Here is a 16,173-nt window from a genome sequence, read left to right as displayed (position 1 = left end):
TGATCATTCAGCATAACTAACCTGTGTTCATTCCCAGGTTTTGGAGCGTGAAGAATCTTTGATAAAATTACAAGCAGACTTTGCTTCCTATAAAGCCACCCACAGATATCTTCCTGGCTCCTTAGAAGAGTGTGAAGACATCAAAAAGGTAGAAGAACTTTTGCTGATTTGTGCCTGGTGGAGTCGGGCAGATCTGGAATTGATTCTGGGTTTCCCTGTTTACTATTTGTGTCTTTGGCTAACCCAGTGACAAGGATACTGTATATAATGTATGCCAAGCCCCAAAGAGCATATCTGGTAGTGTTCGATTTGGGGACTGAATGTTGGTATTGCACAAAATTTTAATCCAATGACTGTTTGTTCCACTGTCCCCAGCACCGAAGGCAGTGCCTGGCCCATTAGTGCGTGCTCCATAAATGACCGTGTGTTACAGGGAGGGAGGGTTAGCTCCTTTTGTGCACATTCTATGTGAGTGGGGGAAATCTACCATATCTTTTTTATTATTATTACTTTTTTCTTTTTATTATTTTTAATTGTGATATAATTCACTTATAAAAAATTCACCACCTGAAGTGTACAATTCAGTGGTTTTTAGCATATTCACAAGGTTGTGCAGCCATCACCACTATCTAATTCCAGAACATTTTCGTCACCCCAAAAAGAAACCCCATACTCATTGGCAGTCACTCTCCACTGCCCCTGCCCTATCCCCCAGCAACCACTAATCTACTTTCTGTCTCTGTGCATCAGCCTATTCTGGATATATGGCATTTTGAAAGCATTCTTCCACTATAGCCTCATCCCCAACCTGCTCTTCTTTCGTCTGCCAGATACTGAAGCACCTGCAGGACCAGAAAGACAGCCAGTGTCTCCATGTGGAGGAGTACCAGAACCTGGTGAAGGACTTGCGAATGGAGCTAGAAATGGTGTCGGAACAGAAAAAAAACATCCTGAAGGGTAAACCATGGATTAGTGGGCTGTGGCAGGAGAGCCAGAAGAAAGCCGCAGCCCATCTCTGAGCGATGGAGGCAGAACTGTGTCTCATCCTCCCATTGTAGACATGATGAAACTGGAGCTGGACCTACATGGGCTGCGGGAGGAGACTTCTGCCCAGATCGAGAGGAAGGAGAAGGAGGCCTCCAAACTGCAACGGCAGCTGCAGGAGCTGGAGCTGCAGCTCACTGAGAACAAAAAGCAACTTTTGGAGAAAGACAAGGTAAGGAGAAGAACTTTCTGGTTAGAGGCACCAACAGGGCAGGCAGAGGGTGTCAAGGCCATGCCTTAGTGAGAGCTGGTTCTGCAGGTCTGCAACTACTGTGCTGGCTTTGGGCAACGTCAACACATACCCACTGAGACTGTGGGCTTTGAAGGCCAGGGATGATTCTGAGCACTTCTTGGATATTTCTTATAGCACATCATAGCCAGGGACCATCATAATGTTGACTCTTTGAAAACAGTTTCTTCCCCAGGCTTGTAAGGTAGCAAGAGAGTTTGGGACACATTTACTTGCATAGTTACCTATACTTTGTGCTTGATCATGAAGGGAAATACTATAAAATAATATGCAGCCTTATTAATAAATTTCAAGCACATTTCCAGTTTTTAAATGACAAAATCTTAAGAGTATACAGATCAGGCAATTTGGAAGTATTGCCTAGGCCCTAGAAGATATGTAGTTCACAGTATAACTCATGTTCCTGGAAAAGTCTAGAAATGGAACCAAGAACAAAAAGCAATGCAAGTTTTTGTAGTCAGTACTAATCCAACTCTGAATTTCTTGGTTAGATTTGGGTTTGGGGGGATATTTTAGAAAAGTTATGGGTTTACAGAGCAATCATACATAAAATACATGATACCCATGCACCATCCCACCAGCAACACCTTGCATTGGTGTGGAACATTTCTTACAATGGATGATAGCACATTTTTATAATTGTACTATTAATTAAAGTCCATGATTTAATTTAGGGTTCACTGTTTATTTAGTATAATTCCATATCTCAGTGCTGTTAATTACATTCACAGTGTTGTACTACCATCACCACCATCCATTACCAAAACATTTCTATGATTCCAAATAAGAACCTTGTATATTTTAAACCTTAACTTCCCGTTCTCTATCACCACCTCGTCCCCTGATAAGCTATATTCTAGATTCTGACTATGAGTTTGCTTATTCTAATTATTTCAAATCAGTGTTTTCAAACAATATTTGTCCTTTTGTGTCTGTCTTATTTCACTCAATATAATGTATTCAAGGTTTATCCATGATGTCGCATGTATCAGAACATCTTTCCTTTTCATGGCTAAATAATATTCCATTGTATGTATATACCACATTTTATTTATCCATTCATCAGCTGATGGGCATTTGAATTGCTTCCATCTTTTGGTAATTGTGAATAAATCCTGCTATGCACATCGGAGTGCAAATATTTGTTCAAGCCCCTGCTTTCAATTCTTTGGGGTATATACCTAGTATTGGGGTTGCTGGGTCATATGGTAATTCTATGCTTAGCTCTCTGAGAAACTGCCAAACTGTCTTCCACAAGGCCTGAACCATTTTACATTGCCACTAGCAATGAATGAGTGTTCCTATTTCTCCACGTCCTCTCCGACACTGATTTTCCATTTTTTAAATAACAGCTGTTCTAATAGATTTGAAATGTTATCTCATTGTGGTTTTGATTTACATTTCCCTAATGGCTAATGATGTTGAGCATCTTTTCACGTGCTTTCTGGCCATTTGTGTATCTTCTTTGGAGAGATGTCTGTTCAAGTCTTTTGCCCATTTTTTTATTGGATTGTCTTTATATTCTTAAGCTGAAGGATTTCTTTACATATCCTGGATATTAATGCTTTATAGGCTATGTAGTTTCCAAATATTTTCTCCCATTGAATAGGTTGTTTTTTTACTTTCATGATAAAGTCCTTTGAGGAAAAAAAGTTTTTAATTTTGGCAAGATCCCATTTATCTATTTTTCTTTCATTGCTTGTGCTTTAGGTATAAAATCTAAGAAACCATTGTCTAACACAAGGTCCTGGAGATGCTTCCCTACATTTTCTTTTCCTTTTTTTTTTTTCAATTTCAATTGAATTTAATAATTTGAAGCCAATCTGGGTGCCTTCGATTTTCTCCCTCCCTGCAGAATCCCTGATCCTCTTGGGTCATCTAAAACAATAATATTTTATGATTGTAAGATACTACAATCATAAGGAAGTTATCAAATTTACAAGGAAGTAAAACTGATCATACATAGTATAAAGAAGAAAGCAAGGGTGACTCACTTGAGTTGTGATTCCACATCAAAAAGGGGAAATAGCAATATTATATACAATTAATCAGACTTTCTATCTGAGATAATAAAATTCACAGTTGTCATTATGTAAATAATACTTTTGTATATTCAAATGACTCCAAACTTGAGATAAGTAAATTTAAGAAATATGAAATACATAAAATATCAATTAATAGAATCAGTTGTTTAAAAAAATTTTTTTCGTGGACTTCAGAATCCCCTGGAGAACTTGATAATTATGAGTTTCCTGGTTTCTACCCAAAAGTTCTGAGCCAATAGTTCTAGACTTGGAGGATTGGGCTTTTTGACACAGAATCCCAAAAGATTCTTTTATATATGACCTGGGGACCTATCTTTGAGACATACTAATTAAGGGGTCTCCAGCAAAAGTCTTTAGAATGTGCCAGAAAGGCAGGTTAGCTATTATTACAATGTTGAATATTGTATGCCTAGGGAAAAAAGCTGTAACTACAATAATTATTATCATAATGAGCATTTATTTCATCCAGATACTTATTTCATCCATCAGCTTATTTCATTCTCAAAGCTTGGTGGAATAGGCACTATGGTACTATTGTAATCCTTATTTTAAAATGAGAAATTTGACAGAGAACTGTGGGGCAATTTGCCTAAAAGCATCCCAGTATTCTGTGGTAAAATCTCTGGTAATCTGACTCCCAAATCCACACTTTTAGGACTTACACCAAACTATTACCAATGGTTACCTGTTAAATGTTCTCACTTTTTACTTTATACGCATTTGGCACTGTTTGGTTTGTTTACAACAAGCATGTATTGCTTTGTCATTTTAAAAAACTTTAAAACTTCAAATTTACAAAAATGGCAACTACAGAAAAAGTAAACAACTTCAAGCCTTTTGATCCAGTAATGTATTCCAAGGAGAATAATCAGCAGAGTAAAGAAAATATATAGAATAGAGGTTGTTTCCAAACAGTACTGTAGTCCTTACTATCCATCAGTAGGGTCAGGTGAAATAAATTATGATATATCCATGAAATGGGGGGAAGGGGGGAAGGTATCTTTTAAAATTAATGAAGTAGAGCTTCATTTATAGACTTTGAAGAATGCCTATGACATACTGATTTTATAAAGCAGGTTATAAAAGTGTATAATAGGGAAACGGACTTTGGCCCAGTGGTTAGGGCGTCCGTCTACCATATGGGAGGTCCGCGGTTCAAACCCCGGGCCTCCTTGACCCGTGTGGAGCTGGCCATGCGCAGTGCTGATGCGCGCAAGGAGTGCCGTGCCACGGAAGGGTGTCCCCCGCGTGGGGGAGCCCCACGTGCAAGGAGTGCGCCCGTGAGGAGAGCCGCCCAGCGTGAAAAGAAAGAGCAGCCTGCCCAGGAATGGCGCCGCCCACACTTCCCGTGCCGCTGACGACAACAGAAGCGGACAAAGAAACAAGACGCAGCAAATAGACACCAAGAACAGACAACCAGGGGAGGGGGGGAAATTAAAATAAATAAATAAATCTTTAAAAAAAAAAAAAAAGTGTATAATAGCATGATAAAATTGTGTGGATGAATATCTACATAGTTAGTATAAATAGATGTCATTTGTATCTAGAGAAATGTCTAAAAGGACATTTACAAATGTTATGCTTCCTTTTTTTTAATGGATGCATATAATTTTTTTAAATCATACAGTATGTTACATAATATATTTGGTTCATAGTAACACAATCATACAGTATTTGTCCTTTTGTGTCTGGCTTGCTTCACTCAACATAATGTCCTCCAGGTTCATCCATGTTGTCATATGTTTTACGACTTCATTTCTTCTTACAGCTGCATAATATTCCATTGTGTAAATAGATCACAGTTTGTCTATCAATTCTTCTGTTGATGGACACCTGGATTGTTTCCAATTTTTGGCACTCGTGAATAACACTGCTATGAGCATCAGTGTACAGATGTCTGCTTGTGTCACTGCTTTCAGTTCTTCTGGGTATATAGTGGAATAGCAGGGTCACGTGGCAAGTCTTCTTTAGGAACTGCCAAACAGTCCTCCACAGTGTCTGTACCATTTTGCATTCCCACCAACAGTGAAGAAGTATTTCTATCTCTCCACATCCTCTCCAACATTTGTAGTTCTCTGTCTTTTTAGCAGTGGCCACTCTGATAGGTGCAAAATGATATCTCATTGTAGTTTTGATTTGCATTTCCCTAATCATTAGTGATGTTGAGCATTTCTTCATGTGTTTTTTTTGCCATTTGTATCTATTCTTGGGACAAATATCTATTCAAGTATCTGCCCATTTTTTAATTGGGTTGTTTGTCTTTATATTGTTGAGTTGTAATGTCTCTTTATATATCCTGGATATTAAACCCTTATCAGATTTTGTGATTTCCAAATATTTTCTCTCATTGAGTCGGCTGCCTTTCATCTTTTTTTTTTTTATTTCTCTCCCATTCCCCCCCTCCCATTGTCTGCTCTCTGTGTCCATTTGCTGTGTGTTCTTCTTTGTCTGCTTCTGTTGTTGTCAGCGGCACGGGAATCTATGTTTCTTTCTGTTGCATCATCGTGTTGTGTCAGTTCTCCATGTATGCGGTGCCATTCTTGGGCAGGCTGCACTCTCTTTTGCACTGGGCGGCTCTCCATACAGGGCGCACTCCTTGCACGAGGGCCTCCCCTGCGCGGGGACACCCCTGTGTGGCAGGGCACTCCTTGCGTGTATCAGCACTGTGCGTGGGCCAGCTCCACACAGGTCAAGGAGGCCCAGGGTTTGAACCGCGGACCTCCCACATGGTAGACGGACGCCCTAACCACTGGCCAAGTCCGCTTCCCCCTTTCACCCTTTTGACAAAGTCCTGTGAGGTGCAAAAGTGTTTAATTTTGAGGAGGTCCCATTTATCTAATTTTTCTTTTGATACACATGCTTTGTGGTAAGGTCCAAGAAACCACCTACTACAAGGTCTTGAAGATGTTTCCCTACATTTTCTTCTAAGTAGTTTTATGATCCTGGCTTTTATATTTAGGTCTTTGATCCATTTTGAGTTGATTCTTGTATAGGAAGTGAGATGGGGTCCTCTTTCATTCTTTTGGTTATAAATATACAGTTGTTGGAGCATTGAAGCATTGAAGGAACTATTTTGTCCCATTAATGTTAACTTGGTAAGTTTGTCAAAAACCTGTTGACTGTATAGGTGAGGGTTTATTTCTGGATTCTCAACTCTGTTCCACTGCTCAATGTGTCTATCTTTATGCCAATACCATGCTGTTTATTTTTGTTTTGTTTTTTTGTTTTTGTTTTTAAGATTTATTTTTTGTTTCCCCCTGCGCCCCCCCTCCATTGTCTGCTCTCTGTGTCCATTCACTGTGTATTCTGTGTCTGCTTGGATTCTTGTCAGGAGCCCCAGGAATCTGTATCTCTTTTTTGTTGCATCATCTTGCTGTGTCAGCTCTCCATGTGTGCAGCACTACTCCTGGGTAAGCTGTACTTTTTTCACACAGGGTGGCTCTCCTTATGGGGTGCACTCCTTTCCACATGGGGCTTCCTTACGTGGGGGACACCCGTGTGGCATGGCATTCCTTGTGTGCATCAGCACTGCGCATGGGCCAGCTCACCACACAGATCAGGAGGCCCTGGGTTTAAACCCCAGACCTCCCATGTGGCAGGCAGACACTCTTATCAGTTGAGCCAAATCCACTTCCCAGTACTATGCTGTTTTGACTACTGTAGCTTTGTACTGTTTCAAGGTCAGGTAGTGAAATTCCTCCCACTTCACTCTTCTTTTTTTTAGAATGCTTTTGGCTATTTGGGTGCACTTTCCCTTCCAAATGAATTTGGTAATTTTCTAATTCTGTAAAGTAAACTGTTGGGATTTTGATTGGTATTTTATTGCATTGTATCTAAAAATCAGTTTGGGTACGATTGACATTTCAAGATTATTTATTCTTCCAATCCATGAACTCAGAATGTCTTTCCATTTGTTTAGGTCTTTTTAAATTTCTTTTAGCACTGTTTTGTAGTTTTCTGTATATAGATCCTATACTTCTTTGGTTAAATTAATGACTAGGTATTTGAGTCTATTTATCGCTATTGAAAATGGAATTTTTCCCCTGATTTCCTCCTCAGATTGTTCAGTACTACTGTACGAAAACATTACTGATTTTCCTGTGTTGATCTTATATCCTCCCACTTTGCCGAATTCATTTATTAGTTCAAGTAACTTTGTCATGGATACTTCAGAATTTTCTAAGTACAAGATCATGTCATCTGCAAATAATGAGAGTTTTATTTCCTCTTTTCCTATTTGAATGCTGTAGCAGTTTGATATGGTTATGAATTCCAAAAATAGATATTGAATTATGTTTGTAATCTGGTCTGTACCTGGGTGTGATTAAGTTATGATTGGGGCATTGAGTCCCCACCAGTTGTTGGATGGAGACTCACAGATAAAAGGCATGGCAAAGGACAGAGCTGAGGGTTTTTGATGTTGGAGTTTTGATGTTGGAATATGATGCTGAAGCCTTAAGCTGGAACCCCATGTAGTAAGCTCACAGAGCAAAAAAGAAACAAGCCCCAGGATGAGAGAAACACTGAACCCAGGAAAAAGCAAGACCCTAGAAGAGAGGAACACAAGAAGCCTGAACCCTCACAGAGAATGGCAGCCATCTTGCTCCAATATATGAAAATAGACTTTGGTGAGGGAAATAAATTATATTTTATAGCCTGATATCTGTAAGCTCCTACCCCAATTAAGTACCCTTTATAAAAACCAATCAATTTCTGGTATTTTGCATCAGCACCCCTTTGGCTGACTAATACAAATGTCTTTAATTTTTTTTCTTGTCTAATTGCCCTGGCTAGAATTTCTAGTACCTTATTGAATAACAATGGTGACAGTGAGCATCCTTGTCTTGTCCCCGATCTTAGAAAGCTTTTGACCATTCCCCATTGAGTACGATGTTGGCTGTGGGTTTTGCATATATGCCTTTTATTGTATTGAGGAATTTTCCTTTTATTCCCATCTTTTGAAATGTTTTTATCAAAAAAGAATGCTGGATTTTGTCAAATACCTTTTCTGTGTCAATTGAGGTTATCAATTGGTGTTTTCCCTTCAATTTGTTAATGTAGTAAATGACATTGGTTGATTTTCTTATATTGAACCAACCTTGCATACCAGGAATAAATCCCACTTGGTCGTGATGTATAAGTCATTTGATATGCTGTTGAATTCAATTTGCAAGTATTTTGTTGAGAATTCTTGCATCTATGTTCATTAGAGAGATTGTTCTACAATTTTCTTTTCTTGTAATATCTTTATCTGGCTTTGGTATTAGGGTGATTTGGCTTCATAAAATGTGTTGGGTAATCTTCCCTCCTCCTCGGTTTTTTGGAAGAGTTTAAACAGGATTGGTGTTCTTCTAAATGCTTAGTAGAACTCACCTGTGAAGCCAAATGGTCCTGGATTTTTCTTTACTGGGAGATTTCTGATGACGGATTCAATCTCTTTAAATGTGATTGGTTTGTTAAGTCATTGTAGGGAAACGGACTTTGGCCCAGTGGTTAGGGCGTCCATCTACCACATGGGAGGCCCGCGGTTCAAGCCCCGGGCCTCCTTGACCCGTGTGGAGCTGGCCCAGGCGCAGTGCTGATGCGCGCAAGGAGTGCGCGTGCTACACAGGGGTGTCCCCCACGTAGGGGAGCCCCACGCGCAAGGAATGCACCCCGTAAGGAGAGCTGCCCAGCGCGAAGGAGGAAGCAGCCTGCCGAGGAATGGCGCCGCCCACACTTCCCGTGCCGCTGACGACAACAGAAGCGGACAAAGAAACAAGACGCAGCAAAAAGACACAGAAAACAGACAACCGGGGGAGGGGAATTAAATAAATAAAAAATAAAAAATAAAAAAAAATAAGTCATTGTATTTCTTGTAGTGTCAGTGTAGGTTGTTTCTGCATTTCTAGGAAATTGTCTATTTCATATAGGTTGTCTAGTTTGTTGGCATACAGTTTCTCATGATATCTTCTTATGATCCTTTTTATTTCTGTGGGGTCAGTGGTAACTTCCCACCTTTCATTTCTAATTATATTTATTTATCTCTTTTTTTCTTTGTTAGTCTAGCTAGGGGTTTTCCAATTCTATTGATCTCCTCAAAGAACAAGCTTTTAGTTTCGTTGATTTTCTCTATTGTTTTTTTGTTCTCAATTTCATTTATTTCTGCTCTAATCTTTATTACTTCTTTCCTTCTGCTTGTTTTGGGATTGGTTTGCTGTTCTTTTTCTAGTTTCTCTAGCTGTTCAGTTAAATCTTTGAGTTTACCTCTTTCTTCTTTTTTAATATAGGTATTTAAGGCTATAAATTTCCCTCTCTAGACTGCCTTCACTTCACTTATGACTGCCTTCATAAGTTTTGATACATTGTGTTCTCATTTTCATTTGTCTCAATATGTTTACTGATTTCACTTGCAATTTCTTCTTTGACCCACTGATTATTTAGGAGTGTTTGAATTTACTTTTTTCCTGTCTGTTATTGATTTCCAGTTTCATTCCATTATGATCTGAGAAGATGCTTTGTATAATTTCAATCTTTTATATTTATTGAGAGCTGCACTGTGCCCTAACATGTGGTCTTATCATGAAGAAAGATCCATGGGCACTTGAGAAGAATGTATAACCCACTGAGTTTGGATGCAGTGTTCTGTAATTGTCTGTTAGGCCTAACTTGCTCAAGTTCTCTATTTGCTTGTTGATCTTCTGTCTAGTTGTTCTATGTAATGATGTGAGTGGTGCTGAAGTCTCCAACGATTATGTAGAGATGTCTTTTTTACCTTCACTTTTGCCATATTTTGTCTCATGTATTTTAGGGCATCCTGGTTAGGTACATAGTTATGATTGTTATATCTTCCTGGTGGATTGGTCCTTTTATTAATATGCAATGGCCCTCTGTACCTCTTACAATTTCTTTGCATTTAAAGTCTCTTTTGTCTGATATTAGTATAGCTACCCTTGCTCTTTTTTGGTTACTATTCACATAGAGTATCTTTTTCCAACCTTTCACTTTCAGCCATTTTATATCCCTGGGTCTAAGGTGAGTTTCTTGTAAGCAGCATATGGATGGCTCTTGTTTTTTTATCCATTCTCTCAGCCCATATCTTTTGACTGGGAAGTTTAATCCATTCACATTCAATGATACTACTGTAAATGCACTATTTACTTCCACCATTTTGTTCTTTAGTTTTCATATGTCATATCATATTTTTATCTGTCTTTTTACCCTTTAGTTTTCCTTTCTGCTCTTCTTTCTTCTAAACTCTCCTCAAAGCCTCTCTCTCTTGTTTTTTTCTTTCTGGTTCTAAGGCTTCCTTTAATATTTTCTGCAAAGGTGGATTCTTTTTAATGAACTCTTAGTTTCTATTTGTTTGTGAATATTTTATACTCACCTTCATATTTGAAGGACAATTTTGTTGGATAAAGAATTCTCAGCTGGCATCTCTTTCAGTATCCTAATTATGTCATACCACTGTCTTCTAGCCTCCATGGTTTCTGAAGAGAAATCTACACTAAGTCTTACTGGACATCCCTTGTATGTGATGATTTGCTTCTCCCTTGCTGCTCTGAGAATTTTCTCTTTATCTTTGACATTTGACATTCTGAGTTGTGTGTGTCTCAGAATAGGTTTATTCAGATTTATTCTAATTGGGGTACAGTGCACTTCTTGGACATCTAAGTTCATTCCTTTCATGAGAGTTGGGAAATTTTCAGCTATTATTTCCTCAAATATTCTTTCTACCCCTTTTTCCTTCTCTTCTCCTTCTGAAACTCCCATGACACATATGTTGCATTTCATGTTGTCATTCAACTCTCAGCCCCTGCTCCATTTTTTTCCAGTCTTTTCTCTATCTCTGTTCTTTTCTCTCTTCAATTTTAGTTGTTCTGTCTTCAGTATCACTCCTTTTTTCTTCTATCATTTTGAGACTGCTGTTGTATACCTCTAATGTTTTTTTTTAAGATTTATTATTTATTTATTTCTCTCCCCTTCCCTCCCCTTCCCCCTCCCACCCAGTTGTCTGCTCTCTGTGTCCATTTGCTGTGTGTTCTGTGTCCGCTTGTATTCTTGGTTTGCAGGACCCAGAATCTGTGTCTCTTTTTGTTGCGTCATCTTGCTGTGTCAACTCTCTGTGTATATAGTGCCACTCCTGGGCAGGCTGTGCTTTCTTTCTCCCTGGGCGGCTCTCCTTATGGGGCACACTCTTTGCGCATGGGGCTTCCCTACATGGGGGACACCCTGTGTGGCAGGGCACTCCTTACATGCATCAGCACTGCGTGTGGGCCAGCTCACCACACGGGTCAGGAGGCCCTGGGTTTAAACCTTGGTGCTCCCATGTGGTAGGCAGACACCTGATCTGTTGGGACAAATCCACTTCTCTCTAATGTGTTTTTTATCTCACCTATTGTGTCTTTCATTCCCATTAGCTCTGTTACTTTTCTGTTCAGGATTTCAAATTCTTCTCTGTGCTCACTCAATGTCTTCTCTTTTTTTTAATTTTTTATTGTCTTTTTTTAAAAGATAAATAGATCACACAAAATGTTACATTAAAAAACAAAAGCAGTTCCGATATACCCCACTCCCCACCCCACCCCACTCCTCCCACATCAACATCCCCTTTCATCAGTAAGGCATATTCATTGCATTTGGTGAATATATCCTGGAGCACTGCCACACCTCATGGACCATAGTTTACATTGTAGTTCACATTCTCCCCCAGTCCATACAGTTCAATATCTTCTTGACGTCATTTATCTCTTTAACTGTATTGTCTTTCAACTCATTAATATTGATTTTGGAAATTTATGTGAATCTCACAGATTAGTTCTCTCAAATTCTGTGTCTCTTCTTGGGCTTTGATATATTCCTTTTCTTGGGCCATGTCTTCCATTTTCTTAATATGACTCATAATTTTTGCTGATGTCTAGGCATCTGAGTAAGATGTAGTTTACTCAGATGCACAATTTCCTTCTCTTCTGTAGGGAATTAGTGGCACAAGGCTCAATTTCTTTCTCTTTTGTAGGGAATTAGTGTACCACTACTCTTTGATTCTTGGCTTGATCTGGATTGTTAGGATTATCCCTGCTGGTTGCTCAGAACAGGGCACTGGACCCTGTAATTGGTTGTAGCCTCGCTTCCCAGGGCCTTGGGGAGGGAGGCTGTAGAAGCCAGAAAAATTCTCTCCTACTTATTTTCAATTTTCTCATGTATACTTCCTTGATCTTCCAGCAGATGGCACTCTTTGGAAGCTTTCAGTTCAATGCCTGGTCGGAGTGCATTTGTTGCAACACAGATGGAATAAATATGATAGAGCTTCCTGTCTGGAGGCTAGGAGCCTTGTAATTCAAACCTTATCCGAGACAGTTCTCCAGCCTTCTCTGGCAGCCCCCTCCCTTTTCCTGGCTAGGAAATATTTCCATTCCCCTCTGAGTCCTCAACAGTCAGTTCTGGTTAGTAGAGAAGGACATTGGGAGGGTCCTATGTCTTTAGCCCCTTGCAGACTCCCAAGGCTAACAATGGTGCGGCCCCACCCAGCCTAGAAGGGCAGCTGGGACACAGCAGACCAAACTCATGGGTCAGGAGCTGAGTCAGCCTCAGGCTGCATCCTTCTCTCTTCCCTTTCCTAGGAAGGTTTCTCTCAACATCAGTCCTGGCTAGAAGAGAGGGAGATGGCGAGGTTCGGATTTCTCCAGTCCTTCCCTGGTTCCCAGGACAAACCACCATGTGGTTCCACCCAGCCTGGAAGGGCTGGTGGGATACAGCAGACCAGACTTGTTGATCAGAAGCTGAGTCAGCCTTAGGCTGTGTCCCTCTCTCTCCCCTTTCCTGGGGTGGAAGATCCCTAGAGCCCCCTTTGTCTGTAGCCTCAGGCCCATAGGCCTGAGAATTCTGAAGAATTTCTTCTTCTGATTGTTCACTTTTTGTATAAACACTACCAATTTTGGGATATTGGTCTTGTACCCTACCACTTTACTGAATTTATTTATTAGCTCTAGGAGCTTTGTGGACTTTTTGGTATTTTTCTGGATATAAGATCATATTGTCTCAAATAGGGAAAGTTTTACTCCTTCCTTTCCAATTTTGGATGCCTTTTATTTATTTTTCTTGCCTAATTGCTCTGGCAAAAATTCCCAATACAATGTTGACTAACAGTGGTGACAGTGGGCATCCTTATCTTGTTCCTGATCTTAAAGGGAAAGCTTTCTGTCTTTCACCATTAAGTAGGATGTTACTTGTGGGCTTTTCATATATACCTTTTATCATGTTAAAGGGGTTTCCTTCCATTCCTAGTGTTCTAAGTGTTCTTATCAAGAAAAGGTGCAGTATTTTGTGAAATGTCTTTTCTGCATCAATTTAGTTGATTGTGTGGTTTTTTTCCCTGCATTATTTTAATGTGGTGAATTACATTAATTGATTTTCTTATATTGAACCACCTTTGCATACCTGGGATAAATCCCACTTGATCATGGTGTATACATCTTTTAATATGCTGTTGTATTCAGTTTGCTGGTATTTTGTTGGGCAATTTTGTACCTATGTTCTTAAGCAATATTAGGCTATAGTATTTTTTTTTTTTTTTTTGGTGTTATTCTTATCTAGCTTCGTCATGAGGATAATGTTGCTCTCACAGAATGAATTAGGGAGTGTTCCTTCCCCCTTCAATTTTTTAGAAGAGTTTGATCAAAATCGGAACTAAGTCTTCTTGGAATGTTTGGTAGAATTCCTGTGAAGCCATCTGGCCCTGGGCTTTTCTAAGCTGGGAGGTTAATTACTGATTGAATCTCTTTACTTGTAATTGATTTGTTGAGATCTTCTACTTCTTCTTGAGCCAATGTAGGTAGTTTGTGGATTTCTAAAAATGTGTCTGTTTTATCTAGGTTCTCTAATTTATTGATATACACTTGTTCATAGTATCCTCTTACAGTCCTTTTTATTTCGGTGGGATCATTAGTAATATCCCCCTTTTCATTTCTGGTTTTCATTATTTATAGTCTCTCTTTTTTTTTCATTGTCAGTGTAGCTAAAATTTCAACAACTTTATTGATCTTTTCAAAGAACCTACTTTTGATTTTGTTGCTTCTCTTTTGATTGTTTTGTTTTCTATGTCATTTATCTCCATTTTAACCTTAGTTCTTTCCTTCCTTCTGCTCACTTTGGATTTAGTTTGCTTTTCTTTTTCTAGTCCTTCCAATTTTGAGGTTAGGTCTCTGGTTAGAAGTCTTTCTTCTATTTTAATTTAAATATTTAGAGCTATAAATTTCCCTTTCAGTGCTGCCTTTGCTCCATCTCATAAATTTTGATACGTTGTATTTTCATTTTCATTCGCCTCAAGATATTTCCTAATTTCACTTCTGATTTCCTCTTTAGCCCATTGGTTGTTTAAGAATATGATGTTTGGCTTCTACATATTTGTGACTTTTCCATTTCTCCCTCTTTTATTCATTTCTAGCTCCATTCCATTTTGGTTGGAGAATATACATTGTATGATGTCAACATTTTTTAATTTATTGAGACTTGTTTTGTAGCCCAATATCTAGTATTTCTTGGAGAATGATCCATGTGTATTCAGAAAGAATGTGTATTCTGGTTTGTTGAATCCAGTGATCTATATATGTTTGTAAGATCTAGTTGGTTTACTCAAGACCTCTACTTCCTTACTGATCTTCTGACAGAATCTTCTCTCCATTATTGAGAGTGGTGTGTTAAAGTCTCCTACTATTAATGTAGAGCTGTCAATTCCTTCCTTCAAATCATCAGCATTTGCATCATATATTTTAGGGCTCTGCAGTTAGGTGTATATATAACTGTCATACATTCCTATTAAATTGTTCCTTTTATCAGTATATAATGACCATATTTGTTCCCCCATAACTGTTTTTGACTTAAAATATATTTTATCCAATATTAGTATAGTCACCCTGGCTCTCTTTTGGTTACAATTTGCATGGTATATTTTTTCCAATCCTTTTACCCTCAACCTACTTTTATCTTTGAATTTAAGGTGAGTCTCTTACAGACAATATATAGTTGAGTCATGCTTTCTGCCTTTTGACTAGAGAGTTTAATCCACTTATATCTAGTCACTACTGATAATACAGGACTTGCTTCTGTCATTTTGCTATTTAGCCTTTGTCAGTTTTATACCTTTTTTGTCCTTCAATTCTTCCATTAATACCTGCTTTTAAATTTATTTGCTTGTGTTGTACCATACTAAGTGCCTTCTCATTTCTATCTGAATACATTTTTCATATTTCATCATTCACATTTTCCTTGTGGTTACCATGGGGTTAAAATTTAACATCCTAAATATATAACAATCATATTTGGCTTGATACCAATTTAATTTCAATAGCATGCGCATATACTTCCCAAATACCCTTTTGTCCCCCCACCATTTTTTTTACTTGTTATCACTTATATCTCTGTATGTTGTATGTCCAAAAACAAAGATCGATCATCACTTTTTATTCATTTGAATTTTAGCACCTCTAGGAAATAAGAACTGGAATCACATACCAAACAATACAATACAATAATACTGGCATTTATAGTAACCCAAATAGTTATCATTACTGCAGGTATTTATTTAGGCTGCTTTGAACCACTGTCTAGTATCCTTTCCTTTCAGTCTGAAGAATTCCCATTTGCACTTTTTGTAGGGCCACTTTGGTGGCAATGAGCTCCCTCAGCTTTTGTTTATCTGAGAATGCCCTTCCAACTCTGAGTGCTTATTAGAGCTATTAAAAATCATCCAGTTGATTGACTGGCTGGTCATTAAAACCTCCTGTTTCAAGGTATGGAGGTGATGCATGAGTCAAAACAGGCATTTGAAGAGATAATGACAAGGGGCAAGAAGTCTGT

The 16,173-nt window shown here is 38.6% G+C and overlaps 1 protein-coding gene across 2 annotated transcripts in view; it reads left to right on the top strand.

The window, feature by feature from the left end:
• The window catches only part of PMFBP1 (polyamine modulated factor 1 binding protein 1), a 64,947-nt gene that overhangs the window by 34,530 nt on the left and 14,244 nt on the right, over positions 1-16,173 (top strand). For both annotated transcript variants that reach the window (XM_058279774.2, XM_058279775.2), the window contains exons 6-8: positions 38-148; positions 831-957; positions 1,059-1,216. In XM_058279774.2, coding sequence (XP_058135757.1) covers positions 38-148; positions 831-957; positions 1,059-1,216 — 396 coding nt within the window. The remainder of the gene's footprint in view (positions 1-37; positions 149-830; positions 958-1,058; positions 1,217-16,173) is intronic.

This window comes from Dasypus novemcinctus, chromosome 18, assembly GCF_030445035.2.
Source record: "Dasypus novemcinctus isolate mDasNov1 chromosome 18, mDasNov1.1.hap2, whole genome shotgun sequence".
NCBI lineage: Eukaryota > Metazoa > Chordata > Mammalia > Cingulata > Dasypodidae > Dasypus > Dasypus novemcinctus.
This window is presented reverse-complemented; position numbering and strand designations above follow the sequence as displayed.